The sequence below is a fragment of the Dreissena polymorpha genome, chromosome 13 (assembly GCF_020536995.1).
Source record: "Dreissena polymorpha isolate Duluth1 chromosome 13, UMN_Dpol_1.0, whole genome shotgun sequence".
NCBI classification, from domain to species: Eukaryota; Metazoa; Mollusca; class Bivalvia; order Myida; family Dreissenidae; genus Dreissena; species Dreissena polymorpha.
This window is the reverse complement of record NC_068367.1, coordinates 27,186,629-27,212,729: the sequence shown is the minus strand read 5'-3', so window position 1 is coordinate 27,212,729 and position 26,101 is coordinate 27,186,629. Positions and strand designations below refer to the sequence as shown.

General features: G+C 35.6%; 2 protein-coding genes across 2 annotated transcripts in view; one reads left to right on the top strand and one right to left on the bottom strand.

Moving 5' to 3' along the window:
* Positions 1-605: 605 nt before the first annotated feature.
* The window catches only part of LOC127855708 (A-kinase anchor protein 9-like), a 477,990-nt gene continuing 452,494 nt past the window's right edge, over positions 606-26,101 (bottom strand). The window contains exon 68 of the mRNA XM_052391486.1: positions 606-1,773. The gene's annotated coding sequence lies outside the window, so the exon portion shown is untranslated. The remainder of the gene's footprint in view (positions 1,774-26,101) is intronic.
* Positions 17,695-22,687, top strand: LOC127855710 (uncharacterized). The gene is made up of 3 exons (XM_052391504.1): positions 17,695-18,178; positions 18,489-19,495; positions 21,555-22,687. The coding sequence occupies exons 1-3, from the start codon at positions 17,844-17,846 to the stop codon at positions 21,893-21,895; spliced, it is 1,683 nt and encodes a 560-aa protein (XP_052247464.1). The 5' UTR covers positions 17,695-17,843; the 3' UTR covers positions 21,896-22,687.

The window sequence follows — 26,101 nt, the reverse complement described above, 5'->3', positions numbered from 1 at the left end:
GATCATAGGCGTAAGCATTTTTGAGTTATCATCTGGAAACAATTTTCCTATTTCGAGTCACTGTGACCTTGACCTTTGACCTAGTGACCTGAAAATCAATAGGGGTCATCTGCCAGTCATGATCAATGTACCTATGAAGTTTCATGATCCTAGGCCTAAGCATTTTTGAGTTATCATCCGGAAACCATTTTACTATTTCGAATCACTGTGACCTTGACCTTTGACCTCGTGACCCGAAAATCAATAGGGATCATCTGCCAGTCATGATCAATGTACCTATGAAGTTTCATGATCCTAGGCCTAAGCATTCTCGAGTTATCATCCGGAAACCCATTTATAATCTAAGGCAATTATTTTTGTATTTGTCATTATACCAAACTGCGACCAATAAATCCATGCGTGATATTTCACTACCACTACAACCAGGACCACTTCCTACTTAAGTATGCTCTTTATAATAACAGAAAAAAAACTCATTGAAATCACACAACACCCATCAGTTTTCATCTTTTAATCACTAAGGAAATATAGTATCCATTTAAAATGTACACAAACTATTATTTACAGATGACAAGATGGTAAACAACAATAGAACACACAAATTTAAACAACACATTTAACATTTAATAACTCATGAATTGTAACATGTTGGCTTACATTTAAACGTTAAAATCAAGAAATTAAGTATTAAAATAAATTAAATAATTATACTGAATAGGCTGAATTTACAGTACAACAAGAAATATAAATATTAAATAACTTTGAAGAATTATTACTAAACATAATTTGAATATCTTATTATCTAGGCCTTTCTCACTAAGTACTTTGAGTTTTGTAACAAGAACTTTTACGTTGTTGTTTTTATAATCAAACATTAAATTCATCATGAAGCAAAACCAAATGCACAATCAGAATTTTGTAATAAATACTGCCTATTATTCACACATACATTACACTAACTTGCTTTTCTTACAGGCATATAATTTATTTACACGCTATGTTATATTAATTACGAAAAATTCTGGTTTTCAGTGACACATATTGACATAATAATTATATACATCAGAGAAATATGGACGGTTCAGTTTGATTAATATGATAAATTGTACACAACATGTATTCAACTTGCATCATTTTGATAAATAATTATCACATTAACATACTTGTATATCAAAGCCACAATTCAAAACATGCTTAATGAAAATCAATATGATGCATATTATATGGCATAAAACTTGGCAGTAAAGGCAATTTTTTTAACCTACAGAGTCATGTCATGTACATAGTATTCATTTGTTTGCACACACATAAAACTTTTGGTCCCAAATATAGGCCAAAAATTACCAGCAAAATCACAGGACAATATGAATGTAAGTCAATGTAATTAATACCTTCTAGTACATTTCAAATTCAAACCAAATTTGAACCACACAATTAAAAAAATCTCCGTCACCGCTTTAAAGCAAGGCCAATGTTATTGATCACAAATCAAATAAAACCTGTGAGCAGCCGTGCTATTGAAAAAAATTATCACAGTCTGTTTTATTAACAATTCACTACCTACAAAAATAATTAACACGCTTTCTAAATCTAAATCTGCATACATATAAAGTGTTCAAACTTACACTATTTCCTTTCACATATTTAATATAATTTCACCAGTCAAAAATTGTCCCAGTACTCACAACTATGTAGCATTTCTTCAGTTTTGTTCCTAGTAGATGCACTAATTCCATGGTAACCAAATTTATTCCCCATTATGGTTACCAACACCTAACTCATTTGGTCAACACTCAACTTCCATGCTAACCAAGTCATTAAATTTCAACATTCTTGGTAACCAAGTATTCAGCACTCAACTTCCTTAGTTACAGTGTTATCAACACTCAACTTCCTTAGTTACCAAAAAACTGTTATGACTGGCAAATTCATGGCAACCTTACTGGGTTGTCTTTCATTGCTTAGCGACCAAATACTAACTGGCATATAATCCTCTGTTGTTAAGCCACTGCAGTAGTTTTTTAATGTTCTCTGTCGCTAGGCAAACAATATTTTACTGGATCTGGGTCGTATCCTAGCATCTGTTGGCAAGCGCTGTTTCTCTGAACACATCTATCTCCAGGCCTGGCGTAAGCTGCTTCTTTTACCTGCAAAGCATTATTCATAGAATTATTAACCCTTTGCATGCTGGGAAATTTGGCGTCTGCTAAAATTTTCTTCGATTTTTTTCAAAGAATACTATAAGAATAGCAAACAGTTTGGATCCTGATGAGACGCCACGTTCTGTGGTGTCTAATCTGGATCCAAACTGTTTGCAAAGGCCTTCAAAATTCGGTTCCAGCACTGAACAAGAGCTGTCACCATAGGATGACTTATGCCCCCTATAAACGCTTGATAGAAGTTATGAGATTTTTTCGAAACCCAAACACAGATTTCGAAACCTAAACGCGGACCCTAAGTTCAAGGTCAAGGTTACAGGGGTAAAAATTTGTGTGCGTATGTAAAGGCCTTGTCCGTATACACATGCATACCAAATATGAAGGTTATATCTCAAGGGACATAGAAGTTATGAGCTTTTTTCAAAACCTTAACGCAGATTTCAAAACCTAAACGCGGACCCTAACTTCAAGGTCAAGGTCACAGGGGTAAAAAAATTTGTGCGTATGGAAAGGCCTTGTCCATATACACATGCATACCAAATATGAAGGTTACATTTGTATATCTAAAGGGACATAGAAGTTATGAGCATTTTTCAAAACCTAAACGCAGATTTCGAAACCTAAACGCGGACCCTAACGTCAAGGTCACAGGGGTACAATTTGTTGTGCGTATGGAAAGGCCTTGTCCATATACACATGCATACCAAATATGAAGGTTATATCTCAAGGGACATAGAAGTTATGAGCATTTTTCGAAACTAAATGCAGATTTCGAAACCTAAACGCTGACCCTAAGTTCAAGGTCACAGGGGTAAAATTTGTTGTGCGTATGGAAAGGCCTTGTCCATATACACATGCATACCAAATATGAAGGTAATATCTCAAGGGACATAGAAGTTATGAGCATTTTTCGAAAACCTAAACGCAAAGTGTGACGGAAAGACAGACAGACGGACAGTCCGATCACTATATGCCACCTTTTCTTCGAAAAGGAGGCATACAAAGTTAAACATGTTCGACTCACAGTTACTCTGACAGTGACTAAATAAACATGGGCTATAAACTAGAAATTTGTCTTAGGCGATTACTAGTAGTCACACAGTAAGCTGCCAATTAAGTAATCACTAACGATTAAAACATTTGTCTGAAGCATTTTTTTTATTCACCATTTGCCATCAAATACTTTAAATTATTTCACCAATGAAACTACACTTGTATAGAAATTGTGTTAGCAAAGTGGGATTATGGTTTGAATTGTACAAACAATAATGGGGGAGGAAGCTAAATTTGCCCTCTTTATTTGATTTACTTTTACGTAATTATCGAACAACTCATGATGTTAAGCATAAACGTATTGCTTCATATTAAATATTTATTTATTTGAAACTGGGAAAATCAGCTGAAAACAGGATTAATCGCACCAATTCATCCCCATCAAAATTAATAAAATATTAATAATATGTAATCACTGATCTTGTGAACAACATTTGAAGTGAGCTTGGGAGGTTTAGGTGTTTTGAGGGTAATAGTTCAAGTGGTGAGTGAGAACTCGGTTAACTCATTTTACCTATAATACACTTTCTTACAACTTAGAAATATTCTCCAAGCTTTTGTATCTGAAATTTAAAGATGAAATACTACGAATATTAAGATAGGAACACCAGTATATTCTTTTATGTATCATTTCAATAAATACTGTTAATTAAATAAGCACAATTAACATAAACTAGCTATGTACCGACAAACAATTAAATAAGTTAGCCTTAAACAAAAATCACATTAACTGCTAGGAAAGAACAAGCAGGAATTAAGTCAACAATAATTGTTTCTTCTTTAACTCTTTTCCACACATTACGTTAAGAGTTTCTTGGTACTTGTTTTTTCAGAAAATAAATTCTAGCATATAAAGCAGAAACATTTCTACCTAAGACACCAGATTAAGTTTCCCCTTGCCACAAAGATATCTCTGTTAATCTACTGCCTCCACTGTTAATTCTCTACAAAATACTCTACGACCAATCACTCTATAGTTATACTTTACCCGTAAAAATTGTTCAATGCCCTACAGGACAGGAATTTTAATAATAAAATCTTGAATGTTCTTCTGCCAATCCCTGTTTCATCTTAAAACTTTATAGGATAACATTTTGAAATGAATTCTATATTTTCAGGTTAAAAATAAAAATTTAGAATACTATATTAGGACCATAAATACACAATCAACCACTTCATACATCTAACGGGAAAATTAAAGAAAATCATGCATATTAATAGCTTTTGTGTTGTTTAAAAAGATAAAACAATTCTACAAAATTCTACATAATTTTTTATTGGGCATATTCAAATATTAATAAAAATTGTCCCAAAGTAAAAAAATTGTCGTTTTAATGAAGCAATAACAAGAGCAAGTGAAATTTCAAAGTAAGAATTGTTACAGTTTTTGTGTGTGCGTATTTTTGCCCTTTTCAACAGTATATCAGCGCGGTCAGTTTACCAACTCACACTTTTCCGTAGAAATGATTTCATTACCAATGGCCATACAAGTTAACCCTTTACCACTTAGATACGTATTTTCTCGCATTTGTAGTCCCTTAGAAAGTTAAATTGAATTAAATACCTTTCTTACTAAATTCAAGTTCTAAAGGCTGCATTTCCAACCCTTACAGTTACTGATGAGCAGCAAACAGCATAAAACCTGAACAGACTGCAAGTTACTCGCAGGCTGTTCTGGTTTTGATGCTGGTTGCAAAAGCCATTTTCACTTTGCTTCTTATGGGGGAAAGGGTTAAGTAGCAGGGCCAAGGATCAAACCTACAATTCTCCCATTTGTACTCCAGCGCCTTAGCAAATTATCTAGCCTGCCTGGTAATTTGTAATAGTAAAGTTTGTTATAGTAAAATAGAAAAAAAAATCATGAACACCACAGAAAAAATTCACACTTACTGGCAAAGAGCTTACTCAAAATGTAATATTCAACATTTTTCTATCTGAAAACAAATAGCACTTTAAAACACCTCACATTTTTAACAAAACTCAACTTATAAGTGCACACAATCTCGGTTACTTTAAATGCATTTTGAATTTTATACTCAAAACGGCTTTCAAATCTTTGACAATTTGTTATAAAAATTATGCTTTAAATAATTTTTTATTATATTAATTATATGAAATACTAGTATTTCAAGCAAGCAAAATTGATATTTAAATAGACATTTGAATCAATATAAGGACCAGATTGTTCCATTCGCCATGCATTAAGACTGGATGTCTGATAAAATACAACTTACAAATATAATCATTCTTGTAGTAAATAGTCATTAAGACTGGATGTCTGATTAAATAAAACTTTAAATATGAAATTCAAATAGATACTAATGAATACAACTTTCAAACACGCCCACAAAATCACTCGCTTCGCCTACCATTCTGTATAGATCCTAGCCGACTCTGCAAGTTCTCTAGCCTACTTATATAGTCATCACTTTCACCAAGTGACCCAGCCGCCCCCGCGTCATTGCTGCTTGAGAACCGAACCTGGTTCCCACCCAGGACTCGAGTCGGGGCCGGAATGCTCGAAGACATGAGAATTTTTCTGAAAATGCAGATAGAACAATAATGATTCAAACGCACTCACAAAGTAACTTAAGATTATTTCTAGAAATGAAGATAATTAATCACACTCAAAGCTATCTACTTTTGGCTATTAAGAATAAAATTTGGCTTTTCACACTTACATGTCAAAAACATGTTTAATGCTTGCATACAAAAAACAAACAAACTGAGATTTACTTTACATAATTTGTACATGCGGATATTTGTCTGGGTTGTCTACTTTACCATATTCCTAATGTCCACCTTAAGAAGCTCCTAATGTGGATAGAAAACAGGACCTCTTGTTTGCATGGTGGATACAATATCCATTTGAAAAGAAAATTTGCACACTTGAATATTTGTCAGTATTACATTTTAAAAAGAAGTACAAGTACATGTACATTTATTGAATTGATATCCCCTAATATCCAAATAAAAGTTTATGACAGACCGACGGATGGTCAATGCCAAAACTATATCAACTATATCCCTCCGCCTTTGGCGGGGATAATAAGAGCAGAATGTCCATAGATAAACAAGAGCACCGCCTTGCGGGTGCAGACTGCTCATCTATTTTCTTTTTAAAGGTGAAGGGACTCTCAATTTCAATCACAAAGGAGTGAGGGGTGGAGTGAATAGGGGTGTATAGTGTGGGGGTGTGGACATTTATTACATTATCTTCCAAAAATGCGAAAAAAAATGCATTTTTTTTTTTAATTCGGGGGTGGGGGGGTTGGGGGAGGGGATTCTTGGGTGCGATGGTTGGACGGTATTTCAAAAATAAAATAATAAAAATAAATATTTGTGTTTGCGGGGGATGGTTTGGGTGGAGTCTATTGTGGTGTGTCAGGTAAGTGTAGTTTTGTCAAAGTATCAATCAAATCTAATCATAAATAAAGTTATGGCAATTTTAGCAAAATTTAATAATTTGACCTTGAGAGTCAAGGTCATTCAAAGGTCAAGGTAAAATTCAACTTGCCAGGTACAGTAACCTCATTATAGCATGAAAGTATTTGAAGTTTGAAAGCAATAGCCTTGATACTTAAGAAGTAAAGTGGATCGAAACACAAAATTTAACCATATATTCAAAGTCAAAAAAGGGCCATAATTCTGTAAAAATGACAACCAGAGTTTTGCAACTTGTCCTTTTACTGTACCCTTATGATAGTTTGCGAGTGTTGCAAGTATGAAAGCAATATCTATGATACTTTAGGGGTAAAGTTGACCGAAACACAAAACTTAACCAAATTTTCAATTTTCTAAGTATAAAGGGCCCATAATTCGGTCCAGATGCCAGTCAGAGTTACAGAACTTTGCCTGCACAGTCCCCTTATGATAGTTAATAAGTGTTGCAAGCATGAAAGCAATAGCTTTGATACTGTAGGAATAAAGTGGACCTAAACACAAAACTTAACCAAACTTTCAATTTTCTAAGTATAAAAAGGGCACATAATTCTGTCAAAATGCCAGTCAGAGTAACATAACTTTGCCTGCACAGTCCCCTTATGATAGTTAGTAAGTGTTGCAAGTATGAAAGCAATAGCTTTGATACTTAAGGAATAAAATGGACCTAAACACAAAACTTAACCAAATTTTCAATTTTCTAAGTATAAAAAGGGCACATAATTCTGTCAAAATGCCAGTCAGAGTAACATAACTTTGCCTGCCCAGTCCCCTCATGATAGTAAGTAAGTGTACCAAGTTTGAATGCAATAGCATTGATACTTTCTGAGAAAAGTGGACCTAAACGCAAATCTTAACCGGACGCCAACGCCGACGCCAAGCTGATGACAAGAGCTCATTTTTTTTTTCTAAAAAAAATAGATGAGCTAAAAACTGTTATGTAATGATTTTACAATAAAATCCCCACCTCCTAGCACCAGATGATGGCGAGGTATATTTTGTCGTGCTACTGTAATCTTTGGTGGGTGGGGTAGAGGGAACATGACTCAGAGTTTGCTGCAGACGAGGTGACTGGTACGAGGTGGATGAATACGAGTCCGTGTCGTAGCGTGGACTCAGGAAGTCCCCGCTGTCGAGTCCGCCCATGCGCGATGGTGACTGATGGCGGAATGAAGACTGGGTGGGAGGTGATGACAATGATCTGTGATGCGTGACGGGAATTCGTGAGGCTGAATTCTGGCGTGGTGGGGAGTAACTTGCTGCATTGGGCACATAACCTGGATTGAAATGCAGAAAACATATATTTCTTAAAATTACGCATGCCAAAAAGCTGTACCAATCATAACCATCTTGACATCTGTTACAAATTAAATGATAATTATGCCATTCTGATCCATCTGCAAAACTAACCCTGTACAAAGCAAGCTTATTTTACCAGAAATAATGTGTTAAGTACCAAAAGGTTGTACCAATCATGACAATCTGTTACATATTCAATGATAGCTACACTATTTCCAATCTTTCTTTCAAACTTTCTATGCACACTGCCATTTTTATGTAAAATATATTCATATAATTTGTTGCTTTTTTTGTTTACCTTTAAAAATCATAGTTTACACTACACATCACAAGTTCATAGAACAATTTGATAATTAAACAAACTTATAAACGATCTAATTATATAAACAGATATTCATATTATTTTATACAACGAAAAGCAAATTACTTTCTGTTTAAACAGTAAGTATTGGAACTAGAACTACAACTAGTCTCCAATTCCCAAGCACTGCTTTTTCACTAATGTCCAAGGGCAAATCACTCAGGAAAGAAGTTAAAGTGTGATCTCAAGATAGATGTGAAAGTCGTTTTACTTCACAAACATATCAGATTTGATGTTGACCAAATTTCAGCTTAGTCCTGTTAATACTCTAACAGGGAGGGGGAGGGGGATAATAACAAACTTTCGTACCATTGGTTTGGTCCAGACTTCCGCCCACAACTTCTGAGCCAACCCTAGTAGCCCTTCTCCATTTCTTTACCAGGAACTTCATTCTGAAAATGGAAAAAAAATGCACATAGCAATAAGTTATGGCTGTATGCAACCAGCATAAAACCAGAACAGCCTGCAAGTAACACTCTGTCTGTTCAGGCTTCATGCTGTTTGCTACTCATTAGTATCTTGGGTCTGGAAAAGAACATTAAAATCTTGAATCTAGTATGAAAAGTCTTTTAATTTTAATTGATTTTCTAAGGAACTAAAAACGGGTCAAGGTGCGTATCTGAAGACTTAAGAAAAAATTATACCTCTGTACAGCTATCACAACTCGTACTGCACCCCTCAGTTTCGTGATGGGCCGAGGTCTTGAACCCGGTCGGTACGATGAATCAAGCGCCCCCATGCGAGACAACATCGCCAGCGTCGTCTCTTCCGTATCCTGGAAGCCACCCAGAAGTACCAACAGGTACTTCTTCTGATAGATCAATGCTTTTCTGAAACTTTCCGCCCGAAGATATTTCCCGTACAGTCTCTGGATCTTGATTTTATCGTTATCCCGGGTTTCTGTGATGCCTGCGGCCACACGGCGTTCCCGCTCAACGCGAAGGTCCGTCTGGAGAAGACTTATTTCGCGCTCGGCCGAGTTTAGCACCATCTGGAGTGACAGTTTCTCCTTGGCCCATTCTGCCCGCTGGGCTTTGAGCTGGCTGTCCGTGGCTTCGCTGCTTCTCTGCTTGGCCTGTAACAATGGTTAAGTTGAAAGAATCTGATAAATTCAATGGTATTTTCTCTCTTTGAGACTATTGACAAAGAATAATATTTTTGTTGTTGTTTAAATAATCAATAATCAACGAGCTAAACAGGAAAAGAATTGCATTTGTTTTGTTAAGTGTACATGGTAGTAGCGAGTTGGCTTCTGTTTCTTGAGGTTACAGGTTTAAACTCCAAGACAGGAACAATTATTTTTTAAATCATTTTCCTTGTTATTATAATAAATGTAAACAATAATAATTTTAAACTATTTCAAATATGACACTTTTGTCATTTAATTCAGTAAATGATATCTTTCAAAAATTCCAAATATGTGTCTTTTAAAACGAGTCCCGTTCTGGGAAAAATTTGGCTAAATTCATAAATTTACTAGAATTTTTCCTTTAAATTAAGTATTTTCTAAATGCAAATCCAGTTCAGGCAGAAAATGTAGTGCCTGAATAGCCTGTGCGTACAGTTTCCCAACAACGAGGCTGAGAAAAAATCCCGCTTCAATTCACCTCATATTCAGTGTTCAGCTGGCGATACTGCCAGATGTCCTCCTCAAGTCTGGACAGCGTGTTCCGTAGCTCAAGTTTTTCCTCGCTCATGCGCGCCACGAAGCCCGTCAGCTCCTCGTTGTGCCGAAGGATCCGCTCGCTCACGGAGCTTGCAGGGTGGGACAGGAAATCCCCCTCCATCTCCTGCAGCTGTTTTACCTCGCCCAGCAGGTCACGGAGGGATTTCTGGAGCGCATCGAAGTCCCTGAGGTCTGATGTTCTGGGGCCACTATTGAGAAATAATGGAGAAAAACATTTGTATTCAGTCTAAAAATATTGTTTATTGGAGTGATATGTAACCTAAAAAATGCATTGAAACAAACTTGTTTTTCTTGGTGTTCATTGTTTACCATTCTTCCCTTGGGCCTTTGTCAAAGACAAATACAGATAAAGATTTAAAAGCTAATTGTAAACTGATTTTGGCCTTGCTCTGGCTTAACACACCTGAATGCCAAATTAGCCTGTGAATCCAAGGCTGATATTATACATGGTATTCAGTCATGTTCCAATATGACAAAAAGTGTCTTTATTTTCAAAAACCCAGTTCCATAATTGTCAATCAATGGTTTGACTTTTTTTCTTTAAAGAGCTTTTAAATATAGAAAGAGATTCAGGTTATTTTTTTTCCATTTCACTGATCTCCTTTAGTTAAGTATTTTCAGTTTAATGTATGTTTCATCAATATTTTTTCAAAAGCTATCACTTAAGCAATAATACTTATTCCCAATTTAAAGTTAAGTGAAAGTAAAATTCTTAACTTTATGGGTATAGGTCACATTGCAAAAATAATCAGAAAAGCCACGAAACCGTATCCACCAACCCATTCTTTGACTTATGAATAAAGAATAGACTCAGAACCAAGGAAAGCACGTCCAGCATTTGAATATATCCAGTCTAGATTGTTGCTTAGCATAAATTAATTGTTTTAAATGAAGAATTGTTTAATGAGAGTTGTAAACCTCTGTTTCATATTGAACTATAATATACTGTTAGAACAGTTTTACAGTTTTTTTAATTTACTTTATTATAGCTAAACCTAACAAGATGTGTTTGTGAAACACAATGTCCCCCTATATGATGTTTGACCTTGAAGGATGACCTTGACCTTGTGAAGGATGACCTTGACCTTGCACCACTCAAAATGTGCAGCTCCATGAGATACACATGCATGCCAAATATCAAGTTGCTATCTTCAATATTGCAAATGTATTCATAAAATAAGCGATTTGGGCCACATATATTTGACCTCTGACCTTGAAGGATGACCTTGACCTTGACCTTTCACCACTCAAAATGTGCAGCTCCATGAGATGCACATGCATGCCAAATATCAAGTTGCTATCTTCAATATTGCAAAAGTATTTATAAAATAAGCGATTTGGGCCACATATATTTGACCTCTGACCTTGAAGGATGACCTTGACCTTTCACCACTCAAAATGTGCAGCTCCATGAGATACACATGCATGCCAAATATCAAGTTGCTATCTTCAATATTGCTAAAGTTTCATAAAATGAGCAATTTTGGCACATATATTTGACCTCTGACCTTGAAGGATGACCTTGACCTTGACCTTTCACCCCTCAAAATGTGCAGCTTCATGAGATACACATGCATGCCAAATATGAAGTTGCTATCTTCAATATAGCAAAAGTTATTGCAAAATGTTAAAGTTGGCGCAAACAGACCAACAGACCAACGGACAGACAGGGCAAAAACAATATGTCCCCCACTATTATAGTGGGGGACATAAAAATTGGTTGGTGAATACAGTCCTTGGAATCCTACATCCTACCATACCTCTGTGACACAGTGTGTAGCTGCTCCCGACACCGCAGTACGAGATAGTGCAGGCTCTGACACATGGACTCCAGCTGGGACCGATACACGGCGCACCGTTCACGCACCTCTGATTCGTCAGGGCCTCTGTGACCATTGGTGCGCTCTTCTCTACGCGGCGACGTCTGAACGGAGACCTGTGTATGACAGAGATGTGACTGACCTTTAAATGTGATTTTAACTCTTATAGTGTGCAATATATTCTCTGCGAGAGTCTTTTAACCCTCAGAAAGAACCAGTAAAACATGACTGCCATTAAAATAAGCCTCATTCTCACTCTTGGAAAAACTCTGCTTAATGAATGTGCGCAAAGTGTCATCCCAGATTAGCCTGTGCAGTCTGCACAGGCTAATCAGGAACAACACTTCCCTTTAATCGTACTAATGGTATACTGTTTTCAAAATTTAGATATGAAATATTGTACTTGCGCAGGCTGCACAGGCTAATCTGGAACACAATTTTATGCACATGCATTAAGCCCTGTTTTCCCAGAGTGAGGCTCATTTACTAAGTAAGGTTTGGAATCTGTAAATAATGTCTCCGTAAAAGTCCTTTATACTTCACACAAAGGCGTGACAAAGCCAGTTAAAAGTTCACAAGGTCCAGAAAACAAAGCCAAAAGTACTCATTTGTAGTTGACTTGCAAGTTAATCTATTTGTCGGAGAGGTCACTTGATTTAGAATGATGCTGACTAACTCAATGAATTTGATTATGTTGGGTAATTTTCATTGGTAACTCACAAAAATTAGTATACAACAAGTTATCATCGAGTTCTTAGTTACACATATTACTTTTTGACTGTTTCAACAAAATATTTTCATACAGACAATACAAACTGGATTTGATAACTAATTAATTCGTACCATTTCTGCAGTGCTAACAGACGTCTTCATTTTTTTACTATGATCCAAACTAGATTTGCACCTAATAACTTCGTACCATTTCTGCAGTGCTAACAGACGTCTTCATTTCTTAACTACGATCCAAACAAGATTTGACACCTAATAACTGCATTCCATTCCTGCAGTGCTTACAGAGGTCTTCATTTCTTTACTATGATCCAAGCTATATTTGACACCTAATAACTGCATACCATTTATGCAGTGCTAACAGACATCTTCATTTCTTTACTATGATCCAAACCTTATTTGACACCTTATAATTTCGTACCATTTCTGCAATGCTAACAGACGTCTTCATTTCTTTACTATGATCCAAACTAGATTTGACACCTAATAACTTCGTACCATTTCTGCAGTGCTGACAGGGGTCTGCATATCTATTTTAAGCTTTTCCAGCTCGTGCACAGTGCGCAGTTCGTGCTCCTGGCTATCTGCAAGCTGTTCTTCAAGGGACTGGATCTTCTTGGACCTTCGCTGGTTCTCTAGCTCTTGTTCATGCTGAAAGTAGGATATTTTAGCCGTATTTTGGGAAAAATGGGCATAGTGCTTTGCGTAAAGTGTTATCCCAGATAAGCCTGTGCACTCAACTTGCGAGATAGGCATTAACAAAACAATTGGCATTATGAGATTGTTAATCCGTCTCATTTGTTGTTTAAAGTTGAATATGAATGAATACAACCAAGTTCACTTATACAAGTTCTTAGAATACCATTTAAGCAAACTATTTCATATTTATTTTTAGCAGGAATTCGATCAAAATGATGGGTTTATAGTTGGCAAAACTGATAAACCTGAACAATTGATGATTTAAGGTAAAAAACAACTTCTTTTATGGGCACTTGCTGTAAATTCAACGAAAATGCAATTCTTTTAACTCAATTGACAATATCCATTACAAAGGGCATTTTTTGTTCCATGTCATGTTTTGCTTGTTTTTTTGTTGCTTGGACAAATAGGGTTACCAACCCTCCCCACCTTCCACCCCCAAAAATTATCTCTCAAATTTATAATTTTATATGACATACTTAAATGACTTTTTGATGCCTTGAAAAAATGACTTTGTAATACAAATAGGAAAGCTCTTTACAATGAAGATGGCATTTGCAAGACTGGTTGAATAGCCACCGATAAAAAGCACTGAATTTTGAATTTGTCAATAAACATTGAAAGTACAAAATAACTTTGAATAAACATATAATACAAAAATCTCCCCTTTTTATAGTTTGCAATCTTTTTAATAAATCTGATTTAAATTAAACCTTTATACCAACACAACAAGTAAATCTCAAAAAACTATTTTTTTCCAACATACATATTTCTTTCAATATTTGTCTGTCCCTTCTTAACTGCCACCTTTAAAAGAGCATACGTACACCTAATAATTAACCCTTTCCCAATCAGATGCTATCCTCACAATCAGAATTTAAATACATATCTAAGTGGTAAAGAGTTAAGTAAAAATGGCTCAATGCAAACAGCACAAAACCAGAACAGCCTGTGAGTTACTTGCAGTCTGTTCAGTAGAGCTGCAACGATTTGATCCGATTCATCTAAAATCGATTCGAAATGCTTCGATCCGATTACGATACCAAACCTACCAAATTCGATTCGATTCTTTAATAGGTTTTATCTTTACCTGTAATTACGACGCGCGCGATTGGTTGCTTATTACTTTAGTCATCCAATCAATAAGTCCGAAAAAGCGTCAAAATGGCTGAACAAGTTGTTGCCGACAAATTGAAATTATCAGATGCGCCTAAGAAGCTAAAATCAAAAGTGTTGCAGTATTTTGGGTTTGGGGATGGTAGCCCTACCAATAAAGCAAAGTGTAAACTGTGCTTCACGGATGTGGCGTACGCTAAGTCCGGCTCAATCACTAATCTAATTTAATGCAATATGTCAAACGCAAACATAACGTTGATTTAGCAAGACAAAGAGGTCGCACAAGTGCAACTACTCAAGTCGCCAGCCAGAAAAGTAGTTCTATTTCTGTTGGAGTTTTGTTAAGTTTATTAGAGAATGTGATTTGTCCTACAGGTAACAGGTGATGCTGTCATGGCACAGTGGTAGTCATGCTTATAGCGGTTTTGGGTAAGGTGTAAAAGTGATAGTACTACCATTCAACTGATTCCAGATACGTTCTTATGATTATTTATTAATTTTTTATATTATTGTGTAATCAACACAATCTTGTAGTCAGAAGTTTTTATATTAAAATTGAGTCCTAATTTGCTATTCTTTTTTATGTGTTTTATTGAAATCACATTTGAACAAAAATGTTAATTTTGAGGCATAAGAGTGAATATATGATAAAACTAGGTTTGAAGATGAATCGAATCGAAAAAATCGGTATCGGAGTGTCTGGAATCGAAATCGAATCAAGCTGTTGGTGAATCGTTGCAGCTCTACTGTTCAGGTTTTATGCTGTTTGCTTCTCTTTAGTATTTAAGGCTTTGAAATTAAGCCTTTAAAGTTTGAATCTAGTAAGAAAGGTCTTACATTTAATTTGATTTTCTAAGCAAGTACTAACCCACCAAAGTTTAAAGACGAGTTGTGAAAGGTAAAAAAAAAAGTGGCTCATCATAAAAGTTGTATAAGATTCAATTTGTGTAGGCTTCAATTCCAACCCAAAGAAACTGATGAGCAGAATGTAAACAGCATAAAACCTTAATATACTGCGAGTTACACGCAGGCTATTCCAGTTTAATGCTGTTTTGCATAGAGCCATTTTCACTTCGCTTTGAGCCGGAAAGGGTTAAAACAACAGTCGCTCATCGTACGAATTTCATCTTGAATTCCTCTTTCTAAAATTTAAATTGTTTTTCTTAAGGACTATAAACGCTTAAACATGCGTTTTGAGTGGCAAAGTGTTGAAACAACAGTTTCTCAACATACGAGTTTCATTCTGAGTCCCTCCTTTTCGCGTTCCACCTCACGTACGCTGTTCCGCATGGCTGCTTTCTCTGTCTGCTGATCCTGATTTAGGGTGATCTCACGAGATTTCACCTGGCGCAGCTCATCTGTGACCTGGTCGCGCTCTGACTTAAAGCGGGTTGACTGCTCGCGCTCTTTTTGCAGTTTGTTAACGGCTTCTAACCTCTCAAACTGCAAAGTGCACAAAATATGAAAATACTAAAAATTCGCAAAATTCATGTCATCCCTGATTAGCCTGCACAGGCTAATCAGAAACGACACTTTCCACTTTTATGGTATTTTTCCTTTAAAGGGAATCCCTTCTTAGTGAAAATCTAGTAAGGCTGAAAGTGTCCCCTCTGAGCCTGCTCAGGCAAATTTGGGATGACACTTTACGCACATGCATTTAGCCCCGTTTTCCCTGAGAAAGGCTCAAATACGAGGCTGTTTTTGTAATTTGTTAACGGTTTCTAACCTTTCGAACTGAAAGGTGCGCAAAATACAAAATATTTCAAAATTCTATCGTCCATGAAGCTTTATTAAAGGAACAACTGAGTAGCACTCTGGGATAAGGGGGTTTAATGCAAGTGTGTAAATATTTGTCCCAGATAAGGCCGTGCAGTGTGCACAAGCTAATCAGTGACAACACTTTCAACCCAGACTGGATGTACATAAAACCCATTGTTCTCATAGTGCTGCTAAAATACTCTTTTTTACACCTCTTTTTCTGCCATCATGTCAATTAATTTTTTTTTTATTTAGGAGGAGACTAAGTTCTCAGCAGAGGAAAGAACAATTTTGGGCATAGAACGTGTGATTGTCCATACAAATAATGACACAATATGGCAGAACCTACACTCGACAAACAAAAAGACAGGAAATACCTAAGCTTTAAAATCAATCTTAAAAGGAAGACTGTAATATTTGAAACACCAAGAGTGACACCATATATCAGCCCATACCATAGAAAAGATGAACAGACCTGAAACATGGCTATTTTTCCTTCTTAGAAAATGGCCATTTTTGACTAAATTATGAAGATCACTACTAAAATGTTCACAAATTCAAGAAGTTTACCACTCAAATTAAAGCAATAAAAAAATGTTTGCAACCAATGCTTTTCCATAATTTTGAACAGTTTGCGACTCTTGTTTTCACAAAATGAGGGGGCCATGTCCGCTTCAAAAAGAGGGGAAAAAGCCCCATGAAATACCTGAACTTTCTCCAGTTCTGTCTTCAATTCGTCACTCAGGGCTCTTTCCTGGGAGATATGTTCCTTGAGCATATTTCGTTCCGACGTCATTTCTTCCCTTGTTGCAGCCTCGCGCTGGTACGCACTGCGGAGATCTTCAACGTTGGCACGTTCAGCGTCCAGTTGCATGATTAGGTCCTCCATCGCCACCTACGGCCAGAATCAAGGTATTGTTTTATGTCTTTTTAATTTTCTATATTTCATAATATTTTTTTTTCAAAATTACATGTAATGTAAAGACATAGGTACTTCACTGAACAGAACAGATTATTTCGACTTAAGCACATATACAGCTCATCGTCATTAACATAAATATGCAATAACAGCATAAATACAAAACATACATCATTTTTGAAGAAGATCAATATAAAAAAGAACGAAATACACGACATACAAAAGGCGATCACAAAAGCTCACCATGAGCACATTGTGCTCAGGTTAGCTTAAAAGTAATACAAATATGTTTTCTCTCCTTTTTTACTTTTATGAAGTTACTTTTGGGTTATATTATGACAATTATTTGTGCAATATCTTTCTTTAAATTTTTACTGAAGAACCATGTTTTAAGTGTACTGAATAATTGTGTAAATAAGTCATGACATGGCTTTATTTTTTACAGTGTCATCACATTTTAACACAACTAACCCAGTCTGATTAAAGGTAGTGTGTCACTTTATATATTACAGAAATTGTCTCAGATAGCAAAATAATATTCAAGATAGCGACCTTTTTAAGTGGACTGTGGCTTAACGCTCAGATGGGATAACAGACTTTAATAATATATGATAACATACATGTACACCTCATATGATTTGATAATGCATTCAGTCACATGAAGCCAAGTACTGATAGCTCAAATCTTTATCTGTAAATTGTAGGTACAAAGTATTATATTATTTGATTTTAACCACCAGTTGAATGGGTGTAATTTAAGGAATATAGATTTCTTCTGAATACAATTAATAAGGTGAACAAGATGGCAACGTTTTCTCAGTCAACTGTGGATAAAGGCTCTGATTCGTTTATAGACTTTTGTTGTTCACCATGTCATGAGCACAAAACTGTTCAGTGGGCGGAGTTTTACTGTGATAACTGTGTAACATTTTATTGTGCAAAATGCATTAACCTTCATAGTCAGTTGTTTGGGAAACATGTGACATATGGAAGGGGAGACACAAGTAAGTGGCCAGTGTCCAAGGAAGTGGAGGATTTCCTTCTGAAATGTGACCTTCATACAGACAAACATCTAGAAATGTACTGCAATGACCACAGTCAGCTGTGCTGCACTAATTGTGCTTTCCTAAATCATAGGTAACTGGGATAAATATTTGCTTTCAAAAATGTTTGTTTTCATATACAAACCCTTCAATACAGCATTATTCAGATCAATTATTTGTAGTATTTTATTTTGCAAAAAAAAACCATCAAATGTGTGCATAACATTTCAATTATGAGTCTTTAAAATTAGAAAACAGTATTATAATGAAAGCTTTACGTATGTAATTACTAGAAAATAGGATTTTAAAAACAACAAAAACATGATGAAAAAAAGTGCAGACATATTTTTGCATAATGGCCATGAAAACCACATACAAATATTTGAATATTATTTCCCTTTCAGACAATGTGCTAAAGTAACACTGATATCCGAGTCAGTCAAAGGACCCCTACCAGATTTGCAGCTACTAGCAAGAAAGATCCAAACTATTCTTGAAGAAATCAAGAAACTTCAGAATTATTGGGATACCAACATGCAGTCTTTGCAGGTTTCATACGACAAACAATTACATGAAATACATGAAACACGCAAACAAATAAATAGTATTCTAGACAATATTGAACAAAACACCATGAAAGAGCTAGATGATAAGTTGACCAATCTAAAAGCATCTGTCAAGGCTGATACGGACAATTGCAGCAAGCTAAAAAATGATCTAGAACAACTCAGTGGCGCAATAAATGACGTTGTTGATAAAGGCAAAGTGGAACTGTCATTTATTGCCAGTAAGAAATGTCTGGAAAAGATTTATTATTCTGAAACTTATCTGAAGGAGAACTCAGTTCAGGTTGAAAGTTCACTGACATTCCAGGCCGACAGTGATGTTCAACAGTACTTGTCTAAATTGTCCGGTCTAGGGGGGTTTGTACTCAGTACCACGGCATTATCGGTGCTAGACCACGTATTCACTGTGCAAGGAAAGTCAGAGTATAATGTGAGCATACCAAGTGATTCATATAGAAGCTGCAATATCACTGCCATTTGTGTTCTAACTGATGAAGAGATCCTTGTTGCAGATTTTGATAATAAACGAGTTAAGCTACTCAATCCTCAATACCAGGTGGTGGGACATTGTGATTTAACTGGTTATCCAAATGATATGTGTCAAATCACACAAAATGAAGTAGCTGTTGCTGTGGATAAGGATGACACACATGAGGTCCTGTATGTCTCTGTGAAAAAGAGGCGGCTGGTTAAGGGCAGGAAGTTGCAGTTTCAGCATGACTGTGATAGTATTGCTCATGATCTGCAAGACCTGTATCTCACTTCTGGAACTGCACTTTACAAGTATTCAATGAAAGGAACCTTGTTGACTAAGTTGTATGAAGATACATCAGACGAGTTAACAGGTAAAATTTGGTGTACATATTCCAATAGCATTTGAAATTATTATATGAAATAATACATTAGCATTACACGTTATATATACATATTTACACAAAAATCCTTTGTATTTTACATTTTCCAGCTCCAGACAATTTTGTTTGCAAATAACTGACTTTAATTTCAATATAAGTGCATGAAAACTCCTCAACATTAAAGTCTTTCCTTTTATCAAGTATTTTTCTTGCATTTTTCTTTCCTGTATACATGTATGTCTTTTTTATTGGTCTATTTCAAATAATTCCATAATAATAGTCATGTCAGAAAGCTCTGACTATGTCAGTAAGTACATGTACTTATACGGAGTACGTTAGTGCTGTTTATTCCATGGGGTTTCAGTATAATATAATCATCCATGCATACTTGATGCATTGTAAGACAAGAGTTCCGCGGTCGGAGATGACCGCATTGAAGCCGGATTTTTTATTTAAATGACAGGAAAATACCTTTCGTGTTTTTGTCAATGCAATACTTAAATTACTGAAATATTGTTCAAAGGTCAAAATGAAATGTAAGTACTTTTCAAGGCATGAGCAAACCTTGTGTTATGTTTTGAATGCATATAACAATTTTAACATTTTAACATTGAAGGTCACAGTGACCTTGACCTTCAAATGAATGACATTGAAATGAGCAGTGGTGATCTTCTAGTACTGGCCAACCTTTATGTCAAGTTTGAAGACTCTAGGTACAAGCATACCAAAGTTATAACATGGAATAAGAACTTTAACATTTTTACCTACCAAAGTTATAAGAACTTTAACATTTTTACATTCAAGGTCACAGTGACCTTGACCTTAGAATGAATGACCTTGAAATGACCAGTGGTCATCTAAGTGTGCTTGCAAACCTTCATGTCAAGATTGAAGACTCTATGTCCAAGCATACCAAAGTTATAACAATTTTAACATTTTAACATTTAAGGTCACAGTGACCTTGACCTTCAAATGAATGACATTGAAATGACCAGTGGTCATCTTCTAGTACTGGCCAATCTTTATTTCAAGTTTGAAGACTCTAGGTACAAGCATACCAAAGTTATAACATGAAATAAGAACTTTAACATTTTTACATTCAAGGTCACAGTGACCTTGACCTTCAAATGAATGACCTTGAAATGTCCAGTGGTTACTTACTAGTTCTGGCCAACCTTCATGTCAAGTTTCAAGACTCTAGGTCCAAGCATACCAAAGTTTTAACAACTTTAACATTTTTACATTCAAGGTCACAGTGACCTTGACCTTCAAATGAATGACCTTGAAATGTCCAGTGGTTACTTACTAGTTCTGGCCAACCTTCATGTCAAGTTTCAAGACTCTAGGTCCAAGCATACCAAAGTTATAACAACTTTAACATTTTTATATTGAAGGTCACAGTGACCTTCACCTTCAAATGAATGACCTTGAAATGACCAGTGGTCATCTGTTAATCCTGGCCAACCTTCATGTCAAGTTTGAAGACTCTAGGTCCAAGCATACCAAAGTTATACCATGAAATAAGAACTTTAACATTTTTACATTCAAGGTCACAGTGACCTTGACCTTCAAATGAATGACCTTGAAATGACCAGTGGTTACTAACTAGTTATGGCCAACCTTCATGTCAAGTTTCAAGACTCTAGGTCCAAGCATACCAAAGTTATAACAACTTTAACATTTTTTATATTGAAGGTCACAGTGACCTTGACCTTCAAATGAATGACCTTGAAATGACCAGTGGTCATCTGTTAATCCTGGCCAACCTTCATGTCAAGTTTGAAGACTCTAGGTCCAAGCATACCAAAGTTATACCATGAAATAAGAACTTTAACATTTTCGAGCACGCCGCCACCCCGCCCGCCCCCCCGCCCCCCCGCCCGCCCGACAACATCAATCTATAAGCCGAGATTTTTTCGAAAAAAATCCGGCTAAAAAATCATTCTTTATTAATAACAACAAATAGCTGGGGTGAATAAGTGTAAAAGTGCCTTTATTGACATAATGATTCTGTTTAGAACTAATTACAATGATCCCACTCTCTTTACAGTATATAGGTGTGCAGTGAGTCCTTCGGGTGAAAAGATATTTGTCACCAACAATTCCCATAGCAAGGTCCTCACCCTTGCCAGAGATGGTACAGTTCTCCACACCTTCCAAGACCTACATGACCCAATAGGTATTCATGTGACTGATCTGGGACAGGTGCTGGTCTGTGGGTTTGACTCCAAGACTATCCTACAACTGGATGGTGAAGGCAAGAAGAAGCTGGCCACTCTTGCTACCAGGAAGGATGGTCCTTATAATACAGTCTGCTTCAAAAGGAGTACAGCATCCCTCATTGTGGGACAAGCACTTAGTAAAAACATTGTTGTGTTTAAAGTAATATAGTTTTGTTTGACAAGTTTCAGTACAAACATTTTGGAACATGTACTTTACATGAATTCTTGGCCACACCAAACTTGTATTCAGTATTACGTTTCATCACATAATTCACATGGATGATTTAATATTGTCGTGCCTACTAATGTCAAACGGGTTCCAACGCTCTGCTGCTGATGCATTTTAGAATAAATGAAAGCTTGTCAGAATTTTTTTTTTTCAAAGTTGTAGGTGGAAGCACTTTGATTTTAGAGCCAATGTTCAAAAGGTTAACAAAATGTAAATGTTTTAGCACGACACCGGAAGACAAGCTGGCTATGACAATACCTCGGGTTTTCTCCGAAAACAGCCGAGCTACAAATGAATAACATTTACATACATAATTAATTTGTGGTTATGTTCTACAATATTTTGGTGTAATTTTTATGCAAAGTAAAAAGAACGGCCGAGTGCAATTAACGAGGGAAGGTCTTACATTTTCTTTTCTTTTTTAACAGTCACCATGAGTTCTATCCTAAAAAAATATCAAGTTATATAGATTTATAATTATGTATTGTAAAGACTTCTTTAATTGCTGTTTTTAGATTATATTTTTGTTGATTATAGTTATATATGTATTTACTTATGTCATTCAAGCTATCTGCCTATACCGTTCACGTTGTTTTGCTGAATAAATTAACTTTTACTGATGTTCACATTCACCTTTCCATGTTCTTCCAATCAAATAAACAAGTATTTGCATTATCTGTTTACTACATAAATAGACATTATTTTGTGTATTAAAGTAACATTTGCATTAATTGTGTTTCTACATGAATAGACATTATTATGTGTATTTAAGCTACATTTGCATTAATTGTGTTTCTACATGAATAGACATTATTTTGTGTATTAAAGTTACATTTACATTAATTGTGTTTCTACATGATTAGACATTATTTTGTGTATTTAAGTTACATTTGCATTAATTGTGTTACTACATGAATAGACATTATTTTGTGTATTTAAGTTACATTTTCATTAATTGTGTTTCTACATGAATAGACATTATTTTGTGTATTTAAGTTACATTTGCATTAATTGTGTTACTACATAAATAGACATTATTTTGTGTATTTAAGTTACATTTGCATTAATTGTGTTTCTACATGAATAGACATTATTTTGTGTATTTAAGTTACATTTGCATTAATTGTGTTTCTACATGAATAGACATTATTTTGTGTATTTAAGTTACATTTGCATTAATTGTGTTACTACATGAATAGATATTATTTTGTGTATTAAAGTTACATTTCCGACAATGTTGTATTACTCATATATGCCAGTAATTTGTTGAAGTTTATTTTACAGCCTGAAAGGCTCACCTTATACTAATAGATACTATTGTAAGTTTGACATCAGGGCTTTTTAAGGCGATTTTATAGCCGCTATTAGGTCATAGTCGCAATGTCAAAAAGTCAGTCTGTTTTTACCAAATCAAGTAGCTTAATTGTATGACCATTCACCACAAGTTATATGGCTATGCCAGGAATCAAACCGGAATATCTCGCTTTGTGCTCTAACAACTGAGCTAGCCAGTCTACTCTCTACTTTCAAGCTGTTTAAGCAATAACAGCTTTTTAATGCAACTAAAAACAAGAGGGCCTAAAAGTCCAAAAGTCTCTCACCTGAGATACAAAGGAACTGACCTGCTAATTAAAAGCAGCCCCAAGATATCATTCAAACAAATCTTCTGACCAAGTTTCATGAAGAGTGAACTATAAATGTAAATTTTAGAGTGCTAACAAGGTTTTACTATAGCCATATTAGGATAAATTCCCCGACCACTGGTGGCAATGTTTTTCAACCCAATTACTTTCGAACTGATCCAAGACATCATTAAAAGCAAATGTTCTGACCAAGTGTTATTAAGACTGGACAATAAATGTTGGTTTCAGAGTGTTATTTTTTTTACTACAGCCATATATGGAAAAATGACCCGCTCCCTTGCGGTCATGTTTTTCAACCAATTGGAACCATTTTCTAAGAAGTCCAAAATATCATTGGGACGAATCTTCTTACCAAGTTTCATTTAGATAAGACAATAAATGTGGCCTCTAGAGTGTTAACAAGGTTTAACTGTAACCATATATAGCCATATTTGGAAAAATGCCCCAGCCCCTGGCGGCCATGTTTTTCAACCAATCGGAACCATTTTTCGAACTCGTCCAATATATTATCTGGACGAATCTTCTGACCAAATTTCATGAGATCTGACAATAAATGTTGCCTCTAGAGTGTTAACAAGGCAAATGTTGACGCTGCACAATGCACAACGGAGGACGAACAAAAGTCGATCACAAAAGCTAACCATGAGCACATTAATCTACATGACCTGGGGTCAGACTAGATGTTACCTGGTCTCTGTTGTTAAGCCGTTCTGTCTGTGACTTCTCCACTTCCAAGCTCTGCTGGAGATGACTGCATCTGGCTCTCTCACGATCAAGTGCTCTGAAATTACCAAGTACCGTGTTTTTTAATAAATAGATATTATAAAGTTTGTTAAAAATAAATGGGTATTGTAAAGTTTTTTTGAATAAATGGACATTGTAAAAAAAAATTTCAATAAATGGATATTGTAATTTTTTGTATATATAAATGGATATTGCAAAAGAAATTTAAAATTAAAGTTTGTTGTAAAGTTGTTTAAATAAAGGGATAGTGTATTCTCTTTTTTTTAATAAATGGGTATTGTAAAAAATTTTAATAAATGGATATAGTTGTTTTGTTGTTTTTTTAATAAATGGAAATTCTCAAGTTTTTTTTATAAATGGGTATTGTTAAGTTTGTTTGAATAATTTGGATATTTGCACGTTTATCCTGGTGCTGTGTACGGCTTTAAACGCTACATGATTAATTTTCCTTTTTTAATTAACTTCCCAAATATCTCCAATTTCTTATATCTATATAGTAACCGCCTCTTGAATAGCTACCCCAATACCTAGCAATCTCCATATACCTCATAATCTCCCTTACCTAGTAATCTCCCAATACATAGTAATCTCCCACTATCTAGTAACCCCCAAATACATAGAAATCTCAAAATAGCTAGAGATCTCTCCGTATAAAGTAATCTCTCAATACAAAGTAATCTCTCAATACCTAGTAATCTCTCAAGACCTAGTAATACCCAGATATCAAGTAAACCCTCATTACTTAGTAATTTCTCAAGACAAAGTAATCCTTCAATACCTAGTAATCTCTCAAGACCTTGTAATATCCAAATATCTAGTAACCCCTCATTACTTAGTAATTTCTCAATACAAAGTAATCTCTCAATACCTAGTAATCTCTCAATACCAAGTAATCTCTCAATACCAAGTAACCCCCCAATACCTATTTATCTCCCAATACCTAGTAATATCCAAATATCAAGTAATCTCTCAATACCAAAAAATCCCCCATATTCCAAGTAATCTCTCGATACCAAGTAATCTCTCAATCTCTAGTAATCAGCTCAAATATAGTAATCCCCACCCCAAACTAGTCCCCCCCTACCTCGTAATCTCGCCCTGTTTTTGCCGTTCTCTTTCAATGGTCTGCCTCAGCTGTGCCAGCTCCACCTCTGTCGCCTGCTGGTGCCGGCACGCCATCTCAAGGTCCTGTTGGACATTCCTTATCGTCACTGAGTCAATCTCCACCTGGTTCTCTGCCCGACATCGCTGGTCCCTCTCCGACTGTAGCTCGGACTGGAGTTGCTGAAGTTATCCAGGGATTGAAATCAGTTTTGGTTGAATATTTGCAATTATGAACAAGTGAACTATTGCTGACAAATAATAATTAATAGTTTCTAATTAATCCTTGTTTAAAAACTAGCCTTGATTCAAGTGTGTAAAGTGTCGTCCCCGATTAGCCTGTGCAGTCTGCACAGGTTAATCAGGGACGACAAGTTCTGCTTGTATTGTATTTTTCATTTAGAGCAATTGTTTTCTTAGCGAATATCCTGTTTAAGGCAAAAAAGTTGTGTCCCTGATTAGCTTGTGTGGACTGCACAAACTAATGTCACTTAACACACTCGCTTTAAGCCCCGTTTTCCCGAAATGTGACTCAAATAATATACATGGTTTTAATTTTGTTTCACATAGCTAGTATGGGATCATATAGTACAAAACTTAAGCTAGCAACCTGAATAGCACGAGGGTCGATGTGCGACTGCTGCTGCTTTAGGGTCTC